The sequence below is a fragment of the Pholcus phalangioides genome, unplaced genomic scaffold, assembly GCF_987345545.1.
Source record: "Pholcus phalangioides strain wild (caught in Gottingen) unplaced genomic scaffold, Ppha-v1.0 ptg000012l_1, whole genome shotgun sequence".
Taxonomy (NCBI): Eukaryota; Metazoa; Arthropoda; class Arachnida; order Araneae; family Pholcidae; genus Pholcus; species Pholcus phalangioides.
The window spans coordinates 2,603,102-2,629,389 of record NW_028301605.1 but is presented as its reverse complement, the minus strand read 5'-3'; the positions used below and the strand labels follow the sequence as shown (position 1 = coordinate 2,629,389).

The window sequence follows — 26,288 nt, the reverse complement described above, 5'->3', positions numbered from 1 at the left end:
TATGAATGAAGCGAAGGCAGCCCTCTTGAGCTATGAATGGAGTAGAGCCAGGCATTTCAGCTGCTTATGAAGAAGAAGCAGACATCTTCAGCTGCTTATGAAGAGGAAGCAGACATCTTCAGCTGCGAAAATAGTGAAGGAAGACACGGATTTACATGGCGACTCGTTCTGCAGGTCCATTGGATCGTCCCGTATTTTACGGGACAGAAACATTTTACCTTATTATTCACTCCCATCGCCCCTACGCCGACTCGTTCTGCAGGTCCATTGGATCGTCCCGTATTTTACGGGACAGAAACATTTTACCTTATTATTCACTCCCATCGCCCCTACGCCCCCCCCCCCCGTATCCGCGCCAGAATTAAGCCTGGTTGCTTTAACTATTCGTTTGCCTTCCCTAACGGTCGAATCCAAAAACGGCGCATTTACTTCTCAGTAAGTTCCATTCTACAAAGTCTTTAATTTGAATTTGTTTCTTTCTTGATTAAGCTTGGCTTCCATAGCTATTTGTCCACTCGAAGCAGGGCTGGAATTTCTGGTGTTCATTTATTCATCTGTTTGTCTACCTTCCTTTCTGATCGTAGGTCAAAATGGCGTAGTTACGTCTCAGTGAGTTCCATTTTACAAAGTTTTCAATTTTTATAACTCAAATGTTCGTACTTAATGCACATTACCGAATCCGCATATTTACGGGGGGGGGGGCCCTTAACCACCTACAGCACAGAAGAGCAGCTGCAGGCGTGTTGTTATCTGTACCGATACTTTCTCTCTTGTTCAAGTCTCGCCACAAAGAGCAACATATGCCTACAGAGAATCACGGACCTAAAACGGTAGAAATCTTCAATCATTACATTTAACTCAGAGAGCAAAAAAGTAGATGGCAATACTATAACACGCATTACACAGAAACAAACTTCATGTTAGGCTCACAACACATACACGCACATTCCTACATATACCAATTCGTTAGAAGCTCCGCAGAGGAATATGGACGAGGTGCATGTGTGGTTTAGTAGTAGTAGCCCAGGGCGGCAAGTTCGGAGGGGCGGAAAACTTGAGGAATGAGTGGTCACGAAATTTCTTTAGTCCACAAGTAAAACCATAATGGTAGTAAAAACCATAAATCCGCTTCCGCTTACAAAAAAAAAAAAGACTACGTCAGTGAGTGACCAAACGAGTGACCTAGAGAGTCTGCAAGCATATGAGTGAACAAAATAGTGGTGCAAACGCGTGAAGTAACCAAAAGAGTAATCTAGAAAACAATGGACCATCTCAGAGAATGACCGAATAACCAAAAGAGTGACCTACAGAGTATGTGCGTATGAAAGTAAACGAAAGAGTGTGAGCATGACAGCAAACGAAGGATTGACCTAAAGTGTGTGTAAGGATGGGAGTGACAAAAAGAGTTACCTAGAGCGTATGAAAGCATGTGGAGTGACCAAAACTGTAAATGTATCTGGCCTGATCAAAGCATGGGCAATGGGGACATTTGCACAGGACCGGACACATTTGAGAATGGGTTACAGACAGAGATTGTTTTAATATATGGTTCTTTTCATTAAATCATTAATTAATACATTTCAATTTTCTATTATGTGTTTTGAAACTTCATTTGTTGTTTTTACTGTCAGTTCCAATAATCAATAATATCTTTTTTTTGTGATTTTTACAAAATCATTACTTCAATTGCCCTTCCATTCTTTTATTTTTCTCTGTCATGTATATCATGCTCTTTTGAAACTTTAGACTTTAGACCAAGTGTCTTCTACTCATGAACCGCATACCACATGTGCCCCCGAGCTCTTTGCAGTGACCCACCAACGAAAAAGCTTACATACAGGGTGATTATAATTAAAGTTCCCGTAGTCTGGGTATTTCTTTTCTCAAAAAACTGCTTTTCCGAATACAGCCAAATTTTTAGGATATGAGACCATGGGCGAGAGATTCATGAAATAAAAAAAAGTTTAATTTCCGACCACCAGGTGAAAAAAAGTGGCGCTTTTTTATTGCATTTTACATTTCCCTATGGTCCATATACCGTACATGCCAAGTTTCAATGGAATACGTCTACCAGAACGGGCGCTACATAGGTCTGAGTATTTTTAATATTCTGCTCAGAAGTTAGAAGAGATATATTATAACTGTGTCTCAGACCAATGTAACACCCGTCAGTATGCTAACACTATTCTGATCTATGTAGCGCGCTCTGGAGGACGTATTCCATTGAAACTTGGTATATACGCTTTATAGTCCATGGGAAAAAGGAAAATTCGATTTTTTAAAAAAACCGCCAATTTTTCACCTGGTGGTCAAAAATTGAACTTTTTTTTTTTTTAATTTTATAAATCTCCCTCCCATGGTCTCATTAAGGTATCCTAAAAATTTGGCTGTATTCGGAAAAGCAGTTTTTGAGAAAAACTACTCAAGAGTATAGAAATTTTAATTACAACTACCCTGTAGTTACAAAATTTATAGAAATGATTGGGGAAAAAAAAACCCTTAATAAAAAGAAATAATTTTCAAAATTTTTGAAGGAAGTACTTTTAAACATTAATGAGAGGAATGATTTCATAATTATTGGAAGAAATGATTTCTGAATTGATGAAACAAAAGAAAGAGTATTTCACAATTTCCTTTTCAGAGGGATTTATTGTTGTATCGAGGTTTCACTTTAATCCAGTGGCCGTAACTAGGCAGGTGCAACAGGTGCACCCGCACAGGGCCCACTTGGAAGGGAGTTCTACATGGGCCAGAAGGGCCTAAATTCAAATTCTTGCACAGGGCACAGGAATGGCTAGCATATGTGAATAGCATTGGTGCAGCGCCATCCATCGATTAAATATTATCTGAAAAAAAGTTGAGTGAGGGATCGCACTTCAAAAACGTTTGGGAACCACTGCTGTAATTTATTTTTTCGATGACTGCTGGGCCGTCTTAAGAGTATCATGGGCCCCCGGGCCAAGTGGTTTTTCGGAGGCCCTACCTGGTAAATCCTAGGAAATTTCAACAGGATCTCATTTTTGTGAGGCCCCTCTTCTCTTGAGGCCCCGAGCCGTGCCCGGGTGGGCCCATGCGTTACGACGGCACTGGATGACTGGACTGTTATATGCAAAAAAAAAATCCTAATTTAAAAATTAATCTCGTACTACGAATTAAATGTTCAGATTTCGAAACTCCACGTCACAGAATGACTAGAACATCCTTTATAAGGCAATCAACAAAGTAATGTGCAATGACGAACTGAGTCACCGTCATCTGAGTAACTGGGTTGATACAATATGGGGGGGCTAATTAATCTCAAACAACAATGCAAAAAATAACAATCCGCCAAAACAAAAGGATGTTCAAGCCAACAACAAATAACGCATACACATAAAAAAAACGATCTCTCTCTCTCTCTCTCTATTCTTTCTTGTATGAGTAGTTGATTCCAGCCACGCGATTCTGAATCATCCTTGGAATTCTCTTCCCCTCTCACCCCACCCTTTTTAATTCCAACGAATAGAAAAAGATGGATATCTGTTTTATAAGGAACCAGAATCATTATCAGATTTCCGTTCATGTCAGCCTCACCACATACTTAACATCCTTTCTTTCTTCACCCTTTACATGTTGTTGTTGTTCGTACGTGTTGTGTGTGGCAGGCACCGTTCATTTACTTTTCCACCTTTTCCCTCCTCCCCGTTTCTTTCTACATTTTACATCCTGAACAGCACACGTGATGAAAAGGAAAAATCACAGACACACAAAAACACAGACAGAGAGATCAGATACACCCGGATCACATCAAGCGCTGTCTGATTGACAATACAGATGCCATTAGCCCATTAACCCCAAGGAATGATTGCAATGATGGAGGCGGTTCGATCTTCTTCCGCAAAAGGTGTCGATTACTTATTTCTTGTTGTTGCTTTTGTTGTTGCCATCTCATCACAACAGAAACGCTGCACACACTCCAGTGGTTTCTCTAAAGGGTTTCCACTATTTCTTTCTGGCAGAATTCCGTGTGGGAAACGAGTTTTCCGGAGGATGAATTAAATCTGGACGAGATACTTCTGGATGATAGCAAGGCTTTTTCTATGTTAAGGAATCTTTAAGAGGATAAACTTTTTTTAGGAATTACAGTCCAACTCGGTAGTAACGATACCTTGACTATAACATCAAGAACCGCGTAAACTAAAGAACAAGCTCATTCTACACGTTATACTTTATTGTTTTCCTCTCATTTTCAGCGGTTTTTGAAGTCAAATATCTCAGCGAATATTGCACTTAAAAACATGGAGTTGACAAACAGGGCAACAACTTTCTAACTGAAAGTTAAAGTCAATTAAAATTAAATTTTCTATCTCGGTACCTACATATACGGCCTTAGGCCTCAGTACCTGAATGATCCGTATAAGATGGACACGTTATTTAAATGCTTTCTCTAATTACTGAAAGTATGTTTCTATACCCAACGGTTTTCGCCCTGTATGCGGCGAAAAGCAAAGGAGCCGACATGAAAAAACATGGGGGGGGGGGGGCTGGAAGTTGCTGGTTGTCCCATATATACGAAACTCAAGACAGTACGCAGGAGAGGGAGGGTGCATTGCACTGTTTTTTCAGAAATTATTGGAGGGGGTGGGTGAAAGCTATCTGTACAAAACCACTAATTGAAGCACAGCCTCTCTATTTATTCGATAGAACTCTCAAGAAAATGTGCGTCATATGAAAACTGTAAAGGGAGAATGGAAGCTATTCTAAAACTTTTGTTTAATAAGCGACTGCTCTAATTTAATTGCAATTTAAGTCCCTCAGAATTTCTTACAAATCAATACATGCTGAAACGTGTTGTGCGATTTTATGTATAAGCATGGCCCTAACGTATTTATGCTGTCACAGTTGTGTTTTTTGTGTTCTTGCTGGTGCTGCCATCTGTCTTCCATATTTAGAAGTGAATACGACAAGTGCTTAAATTTTCTGTTCTGCAAATATCATGTTGAGAAAGGTCTGCCTGCTCTCTGCGGAGAGACATTTTTAAAGGGAAGACTGGCTAAGGTGATCTGCTGTGATGCTCTAGAATAATATAGGAGAGAGAGAGAAATAAATTATTAAAAAAAAGAAATTCCTATGCACACTAAATGAAATTGAACTTTTCAAGGAATATTAGTGTAAACACAGAAGAATGAGTCTCCTGAAGTGTGTGATACCCTTTAAGAGTGCTGTAACTGACTGGGGAGGTGGGAGGAGGTTACAAAATAAAATTGCTCCCAAGACACATAAGACTTTTCTTCCCTTTTGACAAGGAGGAGCAAAGGAATAAGTTTGGGAAGCTAATACTGTATAAAACAAGGTTACAAAGCTCATCAAACGAAAAACTAAGTTTCCCCCCCCCCCACACAATAGTACACTTCAAAATAGATTGTTAGAATATATACAGTGCAACCTGTAAGAAACAGAACGTCAAGGGACTGAAATTATATTTCATTTTAGACAGGTTTTTGTTTTATAAAGGTGCATATTAATATTGCATTAATTACCAAAGGGACTATATTTTGATTCCATTCAAGAGAGGCTTCTGCATCATACAGTTTCTGTCTTAGAGAGGTTTCACTGTATATTGTTCAAAGTGACCTGTTAACATGTTTTGTTTTTTTTTTCAAATGCATCGTCATATAATGTATTGTTTAAAATCGATGGTTAGCCAATACATTTTTTAATACACTGTTAGCATAATAAATTGTTTGAAGTGCACTGTTAGCATAATCATTGTTTGAAGTGCACTGTTAGCATAATAAATTGTTTGAAGTGCACTGTTGGCATAATACATTGTTTGAAGTGCACTGTTAGCAACATTTGGCTTGAAACACATGGTTATCATCAAATGACTTGAAATGCACTGCTAGTGAAGTTATGTTTGAAATAGTTGTTAGCATAGTAGAAATGCATTTTTACCATGGTATTGTTGAAAATGCGCTTTTAGCATGGTATTATTGGACATGCATTTCAGTATATTGTTGTTGGAAATGCATTTTTAGCACAGAATTGTTAGAAATGCATTTTTAGCACAGAATTTTTGGAAATACATTTTTAGCATAGCATTGTTGGAAATGAATTTTTAGTTCAAGCGTGTAACTAAGCAAACACTAAACATGTTGAAAACATGTACCTTCAGAAATAATAGAAGTCTCAGAACCGAAACACGTGGTAAAGTGAAAATAATTTTCACAATTATATAATTCTCACAAAAAAATAGCCAGAAGAAGAAGATTTTATCAACAAATGAAAATTTGTTCGAGCAAATTTCAAAAATCTATTGATGAAAAAATTAAAAACAAAGCGGCGACTTTTCAGAAACTGGAATATAAATAGGAAGTGATGAAAAAAAAAGTTCTGTCAAATACATTATTGCAAAAATTATGTGAATGGTAATTTTTTTTATCATTTATTATATCATCTTTCATTGGTAAATAGTCATTAATGCATTTCTCTGTAAATCTCACCCAATTGACAACAAACTTGGCACATTTGGCGACAGCTCCAATAAATTGTCAATGTCATGACGCCAAAGGAAAAGGTGTGATCTCTCGAGAATATGGTAGAACTCTCTCAAAGCTTTTCCCTTAACCTGTATAAGAGCACCACCAGAGCAGAACTACAAGGAGTTTGCTGAGTTTTTACAATAGGAGATCTCTTGTATGTTAGAGAAACAGCTTTCACGAGGCTCTCTATTGAGTGAGATTTAGTCAAATCTCTGCTTGTGAATACATGTACATAGCTAATCTGTAAAATAATTCTGTGCTGTTCTTCGAATTGATTTGAGCTTCACCATCGCGAGTGCTTGTGAGAGACTTTATCTCGAACAATATTTAATGTGTAAACTGTATGTGACATAATTCTAGCCAATTTCGGGACTTTCCAGAAACTGGAATATAAATAGAAAGTGATGAAAATAAAAGTTCTGTGTCAAATACATTGTTGTGAAAACTATGTCAATGAATTATTAAATATGAATTACTCGTATGTAATAGGCCTATGCATTATGATTCTGTGGAGTCAAGTGAGATCAAGAAATTTTAAGTTTGATCAAAATTTCTTCTGAAATTATGGTGTGAAATGCAAATTATGTATATAAGAAACTTAATTCAATTGCTTATCATTACTTGTCACCAAGCAAATGACTCAATCAATGCATTAATGACTTTTCATCAATAAAATTTTTGTTGACGGGACAAATACTTCATTGACTTCACTTATATTATTTGTTCTTACATTTTCTTTTTCCTGCATTTTTGAAAAAAAAACAATAAAAATATTCATGCTATTTTGAGATCTGTGCTGAGAAATTTTCAAGCGTTTAAAAATCTGTGCTCCGATGGCAAAATGTTATATAAGTCACTTTTTCAAAATTTCATGAAAGCAAATTTGTAAACAATACTTTGCCAAAATGTGATACTGTGGCTTTTTGTTTTATTGCCATTTGACTCTGTTGGTTTCTCATAAACCGAAAGAGATGGATGAAATTTTGTAGCCTTCCGAAATTTTGACGAACGAGGATCCAGACTGCAAACTCAATTTTTTGGGAAAAAAAAACTTGTGACATTTCGGCATCTGACCACAGAAATATTTGTATAAGTTCTATAGATTTTTACTACATTTATATAAAAATTTGGTTCTTGAATATAAGAAGTCATTCCAAATTAGCTTAAGGATTCATATTTCCTACAATTGTTGGCTAAAACAATTGACTGGACTGTGCATTTTATAAAACATGAATATAATTAAAAAGAAATTAAAACAATTGAACAAATGTATATCCTGTACACATTTATTTAATTATTTCCATTTTTATTATCGCTTCCCTCACAAAATCAACAATCTTCGGACATTCAAGGGGGGAAAAGGTGAGAGATCAGTCAATCAAATATTGATGATTGGATAATGTAGGGCTTGATAACTAAGAAAAAAATCTAGGTGTCAACCAAATATTTTATAAGTTAAGTATATTTCTTTTGCTGGAGCCAGTAACAAGTAGAAAACTTTTGGCGCCAATACCAATTTTTTAGTCACCATGGAGAACTGCCACCTTAGATTTGTCAAGTCCTGGGTGAATTTAAAATGAGTTTTAATTCTTCTCACCAACAACTGAATTTCAAACAATGTTCTGACCATTACGAAGACCATTTAGTTTCAAACATTATTCTCCTTAACAATCCAATTCAATGAGAAACAATGTTCTGACCAACAATTCAATTCGAAACAATGCTCTAACCAACAGTTTAATTTGGAACAATGTTCTGATTAACAGTTCAATTTCGTAAACCATGTTCTGACCAGCAATGTAGTTTGCAACAATGTGGACCAACCTATAATGGAATTCTGAAAAACCAATCCCACCAATAATGGATTTACAAACACACACGTGTATGCATTACATTTCTTTTCAGTGATACATTTCAACTGTTCAATTATAAAGGTATCAAAATTTGGCAAAACATAGCATGTAAGGAAAGTAATATTTAATAATTAATTTAATATTTAATTATTATTTGCTTCACTTGAAAGAGACAAAAACAAACCATAAAAAAAAGAAGAAAAATATTTATTAATTATACAAAAGTATAAATTATATTTTGCATGCATTAAATGTAAATAATTATCTGTCACGCAATATATAGATTTTAATTCTATCAATAAAATATTGTAACAATAGTCCAATATCTATCAGGTTCATATTATACCTCAGTATAATTATTATCTAAGCCGATATTTATCTATCTCTTTCTCTAACTAGTTTTTATTATTATTATGTAATTACATTAGCTTAAGCTAACTAAGCCTTATCTGTGTACTAGTAGACTTGATCATTATCCAAGTATAAAATGCTAAATAATCAAAATAATAAATAATCATACATTTCTACTTCTTGATGGTGAAATATATTTCTTATAGTCAGACCCATAGACCCATAAGCAGGGTTCTGGGACTGGGGCATTAAATCTGCCTCTGCCACTACCCTTTGCCAGAATTATATAGTTGTTCAAGTATATAAATTTTCAAGAGTTCATTAGTTATGCATTAGTATGATGATTATCTAAGTCAATATTTATCAGAGTAAATAATTGTTACATAAGATAAATAACAATTTAAAAATAATTATCCAAAAAGTCAATCATTATTGAAGTAGAAAATGCTAAATAATTGAAAATATATAAATTACTATATACCTCTTAATAACAAAATATACCTCTCCTTAGACACACTCATGTCCCAACTACATGAGTAGGGTCTTGGGACACCCCCCCACCCCCTCCATTAAATCCTGAACTTTCATCAAATCTGGAATTATTTCTTTCATTCATTCTGAATCTTAATGGATGCCGGAATTATCAGCGCCAATTATTTGTCTTACTTCCGATTCGCGGAGTCTGGAATTTCCATCAATTCTTAGATTACTTTTCTTTCGAGTCTCAATTTGCTAAATTTCTTTCGATATAAATCTTTTTCTTTTAAATTCACATTAAATCGTCAATATAATCGCATTAAATTTAATTTTGGATGAATTCTCGGATGTGGCCGATCCCCCCCCCCCCCCGCACCACAGAATAAATAGGAGGCCCCCCCGAAATTATTAGGACGACCCTAGCCCCGCGTGTGGTAAAGGCAGACCCGGCAAAATCTATATCACATTAATTAATCCAAAAAAAGAAAAAAGGTTCTCAACGCATTCCGGGGTTGTATTCCCGGCATAGAAATCTAAATCTGCCTGGGAAAAAAAAAAAATCACAATCTTGTAAGATACAGGGATGGGTAATGTGTAATAGTACTTCATCCATGATAAATCGCTCCAATGAAGATGAGTATATACGTATTAAATCCAGCGTGAACACAGTCAATGGCCTTCATGACAAAAAACCACAAAAAAAAGAGAAGAAAAATCTCGTGCCGGGGATCGATCCCGTATCAAGAGAAGGTAAGGATAAAACTTTTTAATAATAAATAAATAACAATTTTGTAGAAATCTCACCTTTCGCCGCTGAGAGAAGTTCCTTGACTTCTTTTATAAGGACTTTTATTGACTGACTGGTCCTTTCCAATTCTTTTTCGTGTGCATGTAGGTTCTCTCGGAAATAGGGACTGTTTGTCAGGCAATCGGTGAATTCCAGAGGTAGCAATCCCATCTTTAGAGGGTGGGAAAAAAAAAACTAAAATAGAGGGAGGAGACGGAAGGACCAAAGAAACAAATCTCTCTTCTCGCACTCTCTAATATTCCAAGGTAAGAAATAAAATATTATTATCTTTTTCTCTTCTCTTTTTACACTTAGATATTATAATGCATCGTATCCTCATCTTTTTGATGATGATCATCGCCATCCCGATGCAGCAGCAGCTCGTTTATCCGAACCGCACACCACTGATTCCGAATCACCACCACAACAACAAAATCGGACATTTTTACTCTTGATAACTTCATGCTGTTCGGGGTTGAAACAATTTTCTTTTTAACAGCAGTAAGCGGGAGCGGCAAATCGCGGCGTCCGACCCTGCCGGAAACGCGAGGCGAAATGACACTACTGGAGGGGAGGGAAAGCGCCCCCCCGCGAAAGAAGAACCAAACGAGCCGGCTCGGAGGAGAGTTCACGCCCAGTTCTGTCGGTGTTTGGCGGTTTTGGCAATGATTTGGCGATGATTTCTCTTTTTTTTGTTTTTGTTTTTGTGTTAGATGGAATGCAAAAAAAGAAAAAAAAAATCAAAATAAATGAATCATAAAATAATGGGAACTTCGAGTGTGATAATAATAATAGTAATATATTTCAATTATACTTGATCAAATGTCGCCAAACGGCCCGATAATATGATAAAGTGCTTATTTGGAATGATAAACGGAATGATTTTTTTTTGTTATCGCGGTCGATAAATTTACTTTATCTAGTGGTGTTTGAGATTTATGTGGAATGATTTATCGTTAGTATCTAAATGGAGATTAAAATGGTTTGATAAGATGATTTTATATCGAATAAACTCTTCGATGATGAAGTTCGAATATATTGTCTTCTAGGTGAAGGCATGGTTCGCCCCGGCCAGTGTAGTATTTACGGGATGGGGGTGCTAAGCGGGCCCAGGGCGGCAAGTTGGGAGGGGCGGTAAATTTAAAGAACAAGTGGTTGAGAAAATTAGTAGGATGAGGGTGGCAAATTTTTACGGCTCACAGACGGTAATGCCATAGCCTCATACGAGGCTTTAGAAATATCATAAATTTTTCACTCCCTAGAGGAGGGGGTGGCTCTAGGTCAGTGAGTGACCAGGAGATTTTGCGAGCATGTGAGTGAACAAAAGAATGTACGAGCGCGTGAGTTCCCGAAAGTGTGACCTAGAGCAGCGGTTTCTTTTAGTCGTGGAACCCCCCCCCCCCCCCGGAATTCTAGGTGTCTGCCATGGAACCCAGTTTGTAGCAGCAGAAACTACAGCCATCTATCACCGAGAATTTAAAGTACATTCTACCCAGCACTGATTTTTTATGCGATAGCAATTCAATCTACTGGACTGCAAAAAAACTAGAACAACGTTTCTTACTCCTATAGAGAGATGTCACCACGAATACAATTTTTATCAGATCATAAGTATTACTACTACAGTCTACCAACGTCACAGTGGTGCATTTGTGCGTTAATTTCATTAAAACTTTGTTTTTTAAACACATACTTTATCATTAATTTTTTACATGATTCTAAAATTGGCACCCCCCATTTGGGAACCACTGACCTTACAGCAGTGGTTAAAACTCGCGGTCCGGTTGATTTCTTTTATGTGAGTGGAAGTCCTCTATCATACGCATGCCTAATGGGGCATAAGTAGGTAAAAAATGAATCGGTTAACTTTTCACGGCCCGGTTTGACTGGTGTCAGGGCCCGGTGGTTGAGAAACACTGCCTTAAAGCATGTGAATGAACAAAAGAAGTTGCAGTCCTGTGAGTCCCTCTTATGTGAAGTAGCCAGTGACGTTTTAACAGGTGGGCCAAAAAAGCCCGTGACCAGAGTCAAACATAGACCTTATGCCTGAAATTAATTGGGCATCCTTATTTGTTGTGGATTTTCGAAGATGTCCAGATTCTGAAGTTATCGCTTTCAATAAAATTCCCTGTTTCCAACCACTCTAAAATGATTTCTTTCATCAAAGTTTTGAATTTCTTAGTTCTTAAATTATATTTCTTTCATAAATTTTTAAATTTTTATTGATTTTGAAATTCTGTGGTGTTTGGTCAGAACATACGTCCAAAAAATGCTGATGTATGATATTTTCATTTGTATTTGTGTGTATGCTTTATTTTGGATTTTTAAATGACAATGAAAATCTCAAAACTGCGATTTTGGAGTTATCATATTCTGACCAAACACCACAGAATAAATTTTTTCATTTAAAATTCTGAATTTCCATCAATTCTGAAATCATTCCTTCCATTAATCCTGTAATGATCTCTTTTATAAATTTTGAAATTTGGAAGAGTTGATCAACTTTGCCCAAGAATATTAAGAAGACACCAACGAATAAGGCAAATACACGAAAATACAAAAATCCTAATGCATTTCGACACCAATGGGTGTCGTCTTCAGAGGAAAAATATTTAACCACTATCACGCTGACCGAGTTTCCCACTTGGGTTGAATACCAAATCTTAACGCTCGGTTTCTCAGCGGAAGAAGTCCGTCTGTTAGTGGAGTACTTTTTTCCTTTAAATCTAAATTTTTTTAATTCATATTTATTGTTCAGTGTGTGTATATTTTTGTTTTGATATTTTTCAGCATTTCCTGATGATTTGTTACTATTTATGGTTTTTAGGACACTGAATACACCCCCCTCCCCATTGTTTTTTCATTTGGGAACTACAGAAAGGCGTAGGTAAGAAGGAAGTAAAAAGGGGGTAAGAAGGGGGAGGGCAGAAGGGTCTGTTGCCTCGTGCGCTGGACCAAGACACGACCTCCTAGATAGCCTAGATCAGTGGTTCTCAACCGGGGGCCATATGGCCTAAGGGGGGCCCTAGGATATTCCAGGGGGGCCACGGATGAAAATCTGGCAAAAGGGGAGCCACGGCTACTGATACGGGGGCCACGAAGAAGTTTGTGGAATTAAATTTTTTTAGCCATTCTGACTAAAAAAATTTAATTTCAAACAAAAAATGCATAGAATATCTTTTTCGCAATTTTTCCGCTATTCAAGTAACATTAACATGAGGAAGGAAATAAAAAAAGCGTTGCATGTAATCTCGGTGGGTTTACGACTTGGGGGTGACGGTAGGCCCTGACACAAATTATAGAAGAGGTTTAAAGCAAAATGGAGTAACTGTAAAGACAGAAAATTGTGTGTGTTCGAAGACTTTTCATTCAAAGAGGGCTGCCATAAAGAAATCAGACAAAGATTTGTTGACCATTCATTGACATTCTTTTGAGTGCTGGTAGTAAATGCAATCCAAGAAGTAAATGGGTGAAAAGTGAAAGCTTTTAAAAAAAACCCCATCGTTTTTATGCAATTACAGACGGATAGCCATCTAGCCATCACAAAGCTATCTTCAACCGGCACTGAGTGGTCTGATCATTGATCATTTTTGGCGCACGACGAGGGCTAATTAGACCCCGGGACCTACAATTTATTGACGATTCCGAACGGCAGGCTTGTTTCTTATACTCATCGAGAGGTTGGTGCGCTAACCCCTCGATGGGGGACTCAGCAATTTTGTGCTGCGCTCAAGTTGTCATTTTTTGTTGTACCCCTATGTCAGGAAAGTTTTCTGACAAGGACGAACCGGGTATCGAACTCGCGACGCCTCTAAACCTGAGTGGTCTGATGGGGAATATATTTATAAAAATCGAATAAAGAACGATTGCTCTGGAGTATTTTTTTATGAATTTTTGGGGAGGGGGGGGGGGTGTGCCAACCCATTGCCTCCACTGAAAAGAAATAAAGTCGAATTCAGTTATAACGAACTCCAAGGGACCAAATCATACATGAGGAAAAATACCCACGAAATTACAATTTTTTAAAACTACATTGCTGTATAACTTAAGAAACTGTAATTGCATAAATTTGCTTTTGTGTCTCAATCGCAAGTGTTCTTATGTCATTCCTTTCAATTTAACAGGAAAAACGTGATTTTAAACATATTTAAGACGGTCTTAACGTCATTTGGTTTGCTAATTGGTTTATATGCAATCCAAGCAGATAACGTATTGGGACTTAGTAGGACTAAGATTCACACCACATCTTTAAAGTTTTTTTAATCTATACTGCAATGCTTCCTATTAACTGCCCTACTACGTAAGCCTGCTGCTGGCCTGCAACATCCCAAGTAATTTCAATACAATTTTCCTATACTGCAAGAACAATGTTGTGGACATTAGAAAAGAAAATTCTAAAATGGCGTATGACCACATTTAAAGCAATTGAAATCCGTTTATTTGACAGTCAGGGCATCTGCTGATTTTTCAGAAACGTGTAATAAATTCTCACGTAAGTCTTCACTTTGAAATGTCACAACCGACCGGCTCAATGCGTATCTTTGTATCACTCAACCTAAAATTTGTGGTTTTTAGTGTTCATAATACGCATGCAAAACCAATTCAGCGACGCATTTTTCACAATCTGCAAAAATCTCGTGCATTTGATAGGTGGAAATGATGTCTAAATGCCAAAGATTTGGAGTTCGAGTCAAAATGAAAATGTCAAATAATTGAAATTGTGCTTCGTACAAATGAAATATTTTAATATTGAAAGCTATATATATATATAGAGGTTAATCGTGACCGTACTCAAACGTCTCATAAATGTGAAATTTTGTCATAAAACTGAGAGTGAGCCCGAATCTCCTTGCGCATAAATGAAATTTCATGGCATTTACGCACAACAGAGCTCCTCTTGGCCATTTTTCTTTTTTTCTCCCCACCCTTTCTATCTTTTGTTTCCTTCCGAAATTCATAAAAGTAAAATGAAATAATCACTATAAAAAGGACTGTTTTCAGATCAAATTGTAAAAGTTCAATTGCTTTAGTGGAAAAATATTAGATTTTTTCTAACCCCATTATAATGAACTCCAAGAGACCGGAGTAATAAAGAAATTTCAGATTTTTATATTGTTCCTATGTAAACTTATCCGGGGCATTAGAAAAGTTTTCGTTAAAACGATATTTTTTTTCGTTATAACGGTATTCGTTAAAACGGGAGTCGACTGTATTTCGTCTCAAACTATTTTTTTACGTGCGTATGCAGACTGCATGGGTAACAGGCATTCTACTGGCGAGCCGTTAGTCTTAGAGACATACCCAACTAGAAAAAAGTATCCAAATCACGTGTCCAACTCAGATACGTCATTCATGTTGTAAGGGGTTGTCTAGTTATAAAATAAAATAAAAAACTTTTTATACCATCATCCCCGTGTGCCAAAGAACCCAATTAAGAAGTTGTTGCTCTGTCTTTTCCGATGACAACTAAAATAATTTCACGTTTCTAAGTGCAATATTCACCGAGATATGCGAATTTGAAAAATTGGGGAAATTCGGGAAAAGAAACAGCATTAAATGCGGGTAGAATGGTTTCCTCGCATTTAATGATGTTTTTTTCCCACGTTCTTCGAATATCTCGTGAATATTGCACCTAGAAACGATAAATTTTTTTTGTTGGAGACCGCGAAACAACTTTCCAATTGGGTTTTGGGGCACAGGGTGTCCACATAAAAAGTTAATATTTTTTTTTAATAACTATGTAACCCCAGGCAACATGAATCAAATATCTGAGTACTACACATATTATTCGGGTACTTTTTCCAATTGGAAGTATGCCTCTAGGACCAATGGTTCGCCAGTAAAATACCATATGCCCCGTTACCTATGCGCCTTGTATATTAAATATAGTACAGACTATTATGTGAAATATTGTGTTGTGTTTAAGCCAACTCGCACGTTGCTTCGTTCGCCCTCGAGAGAGCGGCCACATTTCGAACCAAAAAGCCACATGAAGGTAGCTTGTCATCCAATGAAATATCAGATTTTCACCGTATCGAAATTAAAGTCAACAAACTGATAAGAGGGGGTTTCGGATTTGCTGACACTTTTGATGACGGGAGGGGGGGGGGGGGTAGAGGGTCAAAAATGGCTGAAAATCTGCTTACGTAATATTTGAATGGCCCCTTATTTATATTTTCCGATGGATTTGAAATCCTGATAATCAATCATTATTATGTTCACATGAACAGTTTTGTCACTGCGTATGCAATGCCAAAATCCGTATATACCGGGTGACTCGAAATGTTAAGTCGTCCACCAAAGCAGTTTTTTTTCCCTTGTAGCATTTGCAGCGAATTCACAATGGCACTAACAATTTTAAGGGAATTAAAATTAATTTAATACTCTAGAATATACTTTAAGAAATTCATTTTTAAAAATATTGTTGGTGCTGCTACCTACTTTCAAAATCAGAAGTGCCTTATGTGGTGATGACGAGAAGCTCAGGTATAAAAAACTAAATTCTTCATTCAACTATGCTCCTTATAAACAAAGCTTATAAACTGACCTGAAAGATCGAAATTCCAGTTCAGTAATTTTTTCAAGACCCAAGGAGACATCCAAAACATAGGACCTCCACGTTCGACGACAGGTAAGATCGTAAAAAGTGAATTTTTCCACACTGCACTTGATAGTAATGTGCTGCCATCTGATGTAAAATTTGAAAGCGACTCATGAGGTGATGATGAAAACTATATTCTTTATTCCACTCAGCTCCTTATAAACAAAGCTCGTGAACTGAACTGGAAATTTAAACTATAAGTTCGGTTATTTTATTTGAGCATAAGGTGACGTCGAAAACAAAGAGCCTCTTAATGAGCAGACGACAGAGAGGAAGTCGATTCCCTACGAGTTAAGCCCACAAACAGAACTGGAAGTTCGAACTGGCAGTTCAGTAATTTTTTCAGGACACAAGGAGACGCCCAAAACAAGTAACCTGGAGAGAAGCAGACGACAGAGATTATATATTACTGGAGGGAGCAGCATCCAGCCACCGCGACTGCAGCGACATCAAATGCAGGGAAATCACGTCACTCCGTCAAAACAAAGTTCCCGCCTGGCAATTGCTCCATAGAAATGTACAGTTCGGTCTCTAACGGCTGTATTCACCGTCCAGGTTCTGAACGCGATCCAGGTTCTAAACCGCGTTTCACCTCAAAATTGGTATTCACCACCCCTGAATCGAGATCCACGGACCAGCTTTTCGAGCCTGAAACTGAACCTCCGATATCGGCGATCCAGCAGGGTGGATCGAGTTTCAGCGCATGCGTAGTGAACATTATCGTCGCTGCAAACACAAACATCGACATAGTAATGTTTTTACGATGACCCGGAATGAAATAGGGAATTTAGAATAATTTATTAATTATAAGGTGATGAGTGACCGCGTTTAGGTATTAAGTATATGTTAAGTAATTATCCCCGATCAATGAAAGCTTTCAACTACTTCTTGAAGCCATCAACAAGTGACGAAAGGTGGTGAGTAATGATACTTTTCTATGATTTCCTTCAAATCTGAACTTCATTCGCTAACAAAATGATCATTATCAAATAATGATTATTTAATAATATGAGTAATATACTAATGTATTGATATTAATGACAAATTCGTCTTTATGGTACCTGAAATAGGGTCGTAGCGGGCAGGGCCGTCTTGAGAACACCTTGGGCCCCCGGGCCAAGTGGCTTTTCTGAGGACCTACCAGGTAAATTACAGAAAATTTCAACCAAATCTCATTTTTGTGAGGCCCCTCTTCTCTCGAGGCCCCCGGGCCGTGCTCGGGTAGGCCCATCCGTTAAGACAGCACTGGTAGTGGGCTCTCTCGATGCAGACTTTTTTCTTGAGTGGGGGCCGCTGAAAGTATTATTATGTAAAATAAAGTGTACATTTTTGTGAGGCCCCCCCCATTCTCTCAGCCCTTAGGAAGTGCTCCGGTTGCCCCAGCTTATTTACGGTCCTGACCTAAAGGTTAAAATGGCAGGGTATAGTGTCACGCTTTTGAAGTTTTTTCCCTCTCTGAAAATAATGTATCATTGGTCTGAAAAGAAGTCATGAATATCTCTCTTGAATTGCAGGAATAGTCACTTGTATACAGTGTATACAAAAAAAATTTTTCCCTAACCAGGACCATCTTAAGAGCATGATGGGCCTCCCCCCCCCCGGGGACGAGAAATTTTTCTGTGGTCCTACCTGGTAAATTCTAGGAAATTTCAACCAGATCTCATTTTTGTGGGGCCTTTTTTTCTCTTGAGGAGCCTCGTACATTAAGAACTCGCAAAATGTACTAGGCAAAAGCGATCATTACAGTAGTGCATTTTAATTCCTAAACAATACAATATTCACCAACACTCTAAAATATAGATTTGTGTATGAAATGTTTCGTCTCTAATATGAAAATATTTATATTAATGCCAAGCAAAATATGTTGCATTTTTTTAGCTTTTACCTCTTGGCAAGAATATATTTATTTGATACTTTGCTGATATTTTGCTGCTGTGTGTAAACATGACATTTTCCTCATATTCAGTCGATCTCGCTTATAACATTCCCATGTATAATATTTTCCTGCTTAGTACTCGAATTAATTTTTATTAAGATTTCCTGTTTAAAGCATTTTCCCCGCTTACATTTTTCATGGTAATTTTTTGAAAAAAAAAACCTTTATAAGCAGAATCCACAGTATTTGCACAAATGAAAACACGTGCACAACAAAAAATATTTTCTGTGATGCACTCTCATTATCCAAAATCATATAATTATCAGCTCATTTCATTCTATTTGTGCATCAGTATTTTGCGTTCATTCGTTTATTATTTACAGTTAAACCTCACTACAATGATACTTGATATAAAAATAAATCCTTATACATCAATATTTTGAAAGTCTTGTTTGGAAATTCCTATAGTATAATTAAAAATAAAAATAGTATAATTATAAATCAAAAACTGCTGCCACTCGATTAGAGATGAGAATATTAATATGAGAAATAACTTGAGAATAATTCTTATTATTTTTTATAAGAATATTCCCCAGTAATTTATAAAAGTAGTCTTTCCAGAGTATATTCTCTAGGATATTATATATAATTATATTATAAATAACTGGAGAATATTCTTATTAAGAATAATAAGAATATTCTCAAGTTATTTACAATAGTAGTCCTTCGTTACAATATTCTCAAGAATTTTACATCTCTAATCTTAATACAACAGCAATCCCTCTACAATGATATTTTTTCTTTATTTGCAGAATATCATTTTATTGAGATTTTAGTGTGTGATCATACCTTTCGTGCTCAAAACACCAATTCAAAAATTCATGAAATTACTTTTTGGAACCTTATTTATGTGCAGTTCATGCCTGCATTGGGCAATGATTGAGTGAAATTTATAATATTTAAGTAATCTATCATTACATAACTAGTACCACGTGATTGCTGATTACATGTGCTTTATTCGTATTATGCAGTATGATTTCACTGTATTTGAAATCACAACACATGAGTATGATTTGCTTCATTCTTTAGGGAAATTTTTTTTCATGAAAACTATGTTTTTAATTTTTCAGATGAAACAAGTATTTGGGAGCAAAAGTAGTGTAAAAACACATCTATGATAAAATGTGGCCACTGAAGACGAGCTGACTCAATCATGGAAGAAAATCTCAATATTTATTTACAATGTTTGTGTGTGTGTTATACGTACCATTATTTTTTTTAGCAATCTCAAATACTTCCATATAAATATGAATAAATTATTTTTGATAATTGATTTGTCGTTATTTCTTAAGTGAGGAAAATGTTAGCTTTTTTTTTACGTAGTTTGAATTTGTGCCTTAATTATGTTCAAGTTACAGTGTAAATTTTGAAAGTAACGAATTACTAGATTGTGATTATCATGTAATTACGGTATATATTTGAAAAAAAAAATCCAGATTTAACTACCAATCCTGCTAGTTAAAAGAGAGATGGAAAATGATTTTGTTGATGAATAATGACATTGAATCTATCAATATATGTCGTTTTTTTTTAATTTTTAGTCTTGGCTATTAGTTTACCCTTTAGTTAAACATGATTCAAAGGCATTTTACACATTAAAAAAAAAAAATTGTCCACACACTAATGCTTGTATTGACTGTCAGATTTGAAACTTTGTTTACAGAGTTTTTATTTTTAAGAATCTTTCAGCTTCAAGGACGTCCTTTCAACTTATATTTAATAATATAATGAACTGTTTTGAACTGAATCTAACTTTTTATGTAAGCTAATCAAAAAAACTAGTACACATGTTGGAACAGTTTTTTGTTGAAAAGAAAACCGTTGGGTTTAGCATTTTATACATTGAGAGGGGGCACATCTTGTGTGTAGGAAGGATTGCATGCAACTATCATACAAGTTTCAACAAATTACAAAAAATCAGTCTCAGATATTAACTTATTTGGCTAATAGGAAATATAGCTATTAATGTTCAGTAATTTAATATTCAATGTGCATCACAAGAATTACTATTAACACTAGTGCTAATTACTATTAGCATAAAAAAAATTTTTGGAAATCAAATTCACTGAATTTTGTACTTTTTCATTTTAATGTGTATCTAAAAATTTGATTTCAGGTACAAAACAATCATAATTTAAAAAATATTCAGATAAAATTATTTTTTGAAAAATTTGCAAATTTATTAGTATTTTTTAAAATATAAATTTTACACAATTGCGACCGTCCTTTTTTCCTTCATTTCATTCACGATTTATAAAATTTGTATGTGCTGATACATTTTTTTTTTCTTCAAAGCAATGAAAAGCGCATAAGCTGATTGTACTTGCGATAAATCAAATCAATTTATTCATTTACAACATTCATCTAATCTGAGAATATTAGCAATTCCGTAGCGAAATGAAAAACCATCATTATAGATATAGCGGAAGTAGGAAAGAAAACCGTAGCTGGAATGAAATGGAATTTCCATTAAAAAGGGGATGATAAAACCATATTTTGCTTATGGAAAAAAAAATTGTTGAAAAACGTAAACACAAGAATCCAACCGTTGAGTTTTCTACTTCATTAGAAGATCAAAAACCCTTCATCCAATCAGCGTCGGATCTACTCTCGCCAAGCTAATATACGCCAAATACTCGCCAACTGAACCGAGTTTCACTTGATACGCACTCGAGACTCACTGGTGAATGCCAAATTCGTTCTAAAACTGAAACGGGTTTCAACTGATCCGCGTTTCAGGACCGTGAGTGGTGAATACGGCCGTAAATATTGGGTTTTAAAGATTTTGAAAAAAGGATAAAGAACTCATCTAAAGGTCTTTCGTCATTTCTTGAATTTTCCTTCATCAATTATGGAATTTTCCACTATTATTTTTTGAATATTCTTTCATTAATTCTGGAATTATTTCCTTTATTAATTATTTTATTTCTTTCATTACTTCTGAAATAATTGCTTTCATCAATTCTGGATTTGTTTCTTTCATTAATGCTGAAATTATTTCTTTTATTAATGCTGAAATTATTTCTTTTATTAATGCTGGAATTATTTCTGTCATTGATTCTGAAATTATATCTCATTAATTCATTAATTCTGGAATTATCTCTTTCATTAATTCTGGAATTATCTCTTTCATTAATTCTGGAATTATCTCTCTCATTAATTCTGGAATTATCTCTTTCATTAATTTTGGAATTATCTCTTTCCTTCATTCTGGAATTATCTTTCATTAATTTTATTATATGACATTTTATTATTATCTCTTTCATTAATTCTTTCACTAATTTTGGAATTATCACTTTTATCAATGCTGTAATTATCTCTTACATTAATTCTAGAATATTTTCTTCCATTAATGCTGAAATTATAACTTTCATTAATTTTGGAATTATCTCGTCCATGCTGAAATTATTTTTTCATTTATTGTTTTAAACTCCTATTTATGCCATAAGAAAATAACCGGGGGGGGGGGGGATCGTGTTTGTTTTCGCCGTGTCACGTGATGTTCCGACAAAAGATGTTGGGGGACACAGTTCTTAGCACTACCAAGGCAGAGACCGCTGACGTCCTACTCTCGCCAGAGGCTTGATTTATATACTGTTGGTGCTGCCATTTAATCTCGAAATTTCAGGCAACTCATGCGATGATGAAAGAGAAATAGAGAGTTCTCTTTGTTATTTTTTGGCATGAAATTTTTTTATGAGACGAAAATTTCGGTAACAAAATTCGTACATATTTGCAACAATCGATTTTATGTAGAAAAAATAATTATTTCTTTCCACAAGAACATTCGGACAATATGGATGATTAGGGTGACCATACGTCCCGTATTTCCCGGGACAGTCCCGGTATTTTCTGTTTTTTTGGTTGTCCCGACTTTTTGGAAAAAGTGTCCCGGTTTTTCCTGTATTTTACACGAAGCCTACTTAAATATTTATTCTTTATTGAAGTCAAAGATTGACATTATGTTTCAACTAATAAATTATTTTGTGATAATTACAACTATATATGAGAATATTCATCTCCCACATTTGCCTTGGTTAACGTTTTTTTTCTTCGTGGAATATATTTTAATCCAATGCAATTTGCAGTAATGCATCATTTCCCGCCATTGTGATTTTTCCGTAATTTCAACAATATTTGACAACTTTGTTTGGTTTTGGCGTCTTTTTTGGCGATAATTGGCAATGTCCCGTATTTTCCCGTATTTGGAATCCCAATGTCCCGTATTTATCTCGAGGAAATATGGTCAGTTTATGGATGATGGAACAAATAAGTGAAGACACGGATTATGTGGTCTTCAGATACGGTTACCAGATTCAATTTACGAATTTTTCGAGAATTTTTCAGGTAGGGCCTCCAAAAATTCCTTTGGCCTATGATGCTATTACGACGATCTTGCCTGTCAGCCCCACTCTTGTGGGGGCATGGAATTCTAGTACCTGATTCCTTTACTTCTATTAATTTACATTAATTAAACAAAAACATCAATAAAAAATTCGTAAAATGATCAAAGTTATCGAATTGCAACGTATATTTGATAAAGAGATGACGAAGCGCTTTAAAAGCATGAAAAAAATTTATGACTGTTCAATATGGTTCGAGCCACGATGAAGTGCCACCAGGTGGACCACGCGCCAATTATTATTAATAATGTATGAATTTTGTAAAATTAATTTAAATGTCATTCCCTCTCAACGGATCGTGTTTGATTACGATCCAGACTATCAACGCGTTTCTGAAATAATGAAAAAAAAAATGAGTGCGATAGAATTAATTCTTTTTGTGGAAACAAAATTTCAAGATTTATGTTCGTAACTCGAAAAGTTTGTAAGTCGGGGAGCAACTACATAAAAAAATTTTAGAGAGGGCCGCAATTTTTTTTTTATTTGCATTGGGCCGTGAAATTCTCCTAAGCCCGGACTGGTCTCCGATTTTTGAATTTAAATATCTCAGGGAATAATGGAGTTAAAAACATGTGATTTGTTTGTTGGGCTCAGAAGAGAAAGACCAACAACTGTCTAATTGGAAGTTAGAGGACGGGGGAAGGATCATATAAAAATTTCATTTTTTATTTTGTGTACACTGTATTTTCATCCTTAAAACTCGTACAGGGTAATTTCTGGTCACATTTTTAGAATTTTTAAAATTAGAGCCATAGCACTACGACGAACGGTTGATGAGATAAAGACTGTAACAACACTCCAAGGAGAAACCTTTGAATCTTAGAATGGCCATAATATTACCAATAGGCAGGGCCGCAAGTAGTTGGGGGGAGCAGGCGAATCTGGTGCCCCCGGCGTATTAAAAAGGGGGCGCAGATTTAACCATTTAACCTATCCTTCAGCATTAAGGGGGGGGGTGCCTAAATGAGTGGTTACCCCGGCTAACTAAGTATCCAGTTGCCTAATAGGTATATTATTTCTGACGATTCACCGTTATATATATTGGGTATTTTTTATTTTTAGATACATTCTCAAGTTCGTAATTTACACATGGTAGCATTTCTTTTACTTCTATAGATCAAACTACACAGTTGATCCACTAATGACCCACAAAAATCATGTCCTTATTCTGTAGAACTTGGTTTACTGCGTGGGCCCACCTGAGGAACTTCTGACAACCAAGTGACAATTAGATCTGGTTCCGATTTTTAAGAGTAAATATGCAAATAGGTAGGTAGGAATTTTTAGCTAGGTAGTAATGCCTCTCTCAGAAAAATCGCTTTGTATGCGGGCGTGTGATAATGTTAAGAGACAGCCCTGGGCGTACTTTATGAAAATTGTGAAAAGCTAATCAAAAAACTCAGCAAAATAATGTGGTCTAGTTTGCAATATTATTAGTTTCTCATCTTTTGTGCCATTCTTGTGATAATGATCTTCAACTATTACAATCAACTGTTCTTAAAATTTCAAGCCGGGTGTTCCTAGGAATAGGTTTGTTGCGCAGCGTGAACCGAATTAGACTATTTCGCGCCGACAGAAACGTGTTACATAATCACGCCACGCGTTTGTGTTTTCCTAGCGAGACGCATCAGATCAGGGCGGCTATATAAAGGCTATATATGGCTTTGGCATCAGCTACTCTGTCGTCTGCATGCTCCGGTTTGAAGGGAAGGGAAAGAAAACGCAGAAGACTGAAGAGAATATCGGCAAAACCGCGGCGCACGACGCATTTGACTCCTCCAGAAGCAGTCGGCCAATCACGCCGGACGTAAAGCGCTGTCGTCAGGCGTATTGCGCTCTGTAGGAAAACAGTCATGCTGCTTTTCTTACTGGTGAGTGGACGGCGTGTCGCGCTGGGTGAATCACGTTGCGCGTGGCACAGGAAACCTGCTCCTAGAAAAACCCGGCTTTAGGATCTTCTATCGGATGATCGATGTTGAAAAAAAATCACGCATTAAAAAAAATACCATATGATATCGTATCGTCAGATTTCACTGTAACTTTTCCTCGGATAAGGTCGATAACAAAAGACTGGTTCCTTGTTTTCGAAGAACTAACTTTGATGTTTTGAGAAGAAGGTTAGCGGAAGTTTTCAAAGACCGGTTGGAATCAGTAGGGATGGTAAGTGAATGGGAAGAATTTAGTACAAAGCTGTCCTCTGTTTTGCACGACGTCATACCCTTTGTTCGAAAAAAGCGTGTTTGTACATCACACCCTCTATGGTTCACGGATAGCGTGCGGAACCTTTATCTTGAAAAGAAAAGAGCATTCAGAGAGTATAAAAGTGGACGTGGTGACCTATCATTGTTTACTGATAAAAGAAGACTGTTGAGAAAAGCGATAAGGGATAGTAAAAAGGAAGTCGAATCTAGGTTGGCAGATAACATTGGCTCTGACCCAAAATCATTTTTTCGATACGTCAATAATCGATGTAAGGGGACAGTTGGCCCCCTCTCGATAGGAGGCTCTAAGGTAGAGAGCAATGTAGGCATGTGTAGTGCTTTCAATGACTTTTTCGCGTCGGTTTTTAATGGAGATAATGATATTCGGTATACGGGTGTTGCATGGGGTAATAAAACCCTCAACGATATTCAAGTAGAAGACGTGGATGTCCTGAATCTTCTAAGAAATGTATGTGCAAGAAAAGCACCAGTATCAGATGATATCAATCCCAGGGTCCTCAGGGAATGTGCTAATGAATTGTTGGGTCCAGTCGCACAGATATACAGGAGTAGTGTTGCTGAGGGCAAGGGCGTAGCGGGGGGGGGACTAGGGGGCTGGTCCCCCCCCCCCCGAAATGTGAGAAAATGACCGAAAAAAGGGAAAAAGATGGCCAAATCCATTGTTCTGTCACTTTGGTCCCCCCCCCAAAATGAAAGTGGTCCCCCCCCCCCACGAACGAAATTTCTGGCTACGCCCCTGGCTGAGGGTATCGTCCCAAGGCATTGAAAACTTGCTAATGTTGTTCCGATATTTAAGAAGGGTAGCAGAGAAGCTGTGTCCAATTATCGTCCAGTGAGTTTGACGAGCTCCCTCTCGAAAATTTTGGAAATTATCATCAAAAGGCAGTTTGTGAAGTGGTTAGACGAGAATAATGTATTGTCGGATAATCAGCATGGGTTCAGGAAGGGGAAGTCATGTGTAACTAACCTCCTTTGCTTCTATGATTACGTGACTAAGGCTTTGGGTAAGAGCAAAAATGTAGATGTTGTTTACCTTGATTTCCAGAAGGCATTCGATCGGGTCCAACTCGGTAAACTCTTGAAGCGTTTACACGAGATTGGAATTGGGGGCAACTTGCTGAATTGGATAGAATCGTG

The 26,288-nt window shown here is 36.4% G+C and overlaps 1 protein-coding gene and 1 long non-coding RNA gene across 4 annotated transcripts in view; one reads left to right on the top strand and one right to left on the bottom strand.

Moving 5' to 3' along the window:
* Graf (GTPase regulator associated with FAK) overlaps positions 1-10,524 on the bottom strand; it is a 168,637-nt gene extending 158,113 nt beyond the window's left edge. For all 3 annotated transcript variants that reach the window (XM_089240022.1, XM_089240021.1, XM_089240023.1), the window contains exon 1: positions 10,007-10,524. In XM_089240022.1, the coding sequence (XP_089096148.1) occupies positions 10,007-10,160 (154 nt within the window). In that variant the 5' untranslated portion in view covers positions 10,161-10,524. The remainder of the gene's footprint in view (positions 1-10,006) is intronic.
* Positions 10,525-17,055: 6,531 nt separating this feature from the next.
* LOC149079141 (uncharacterized) lies at positions 17,056-19,795 on the top strand. Its single transcript, XR_016193637.1, has 2 exons — positions 17,056-17,507; positions 19,597-19,795. It is a non-coding gene; the product is annotated as an uncharacterized LOC149079141 (long non-coding RNA).
* Positions 19,796-26,288: the final 6,493 nt, after the last annotated feature.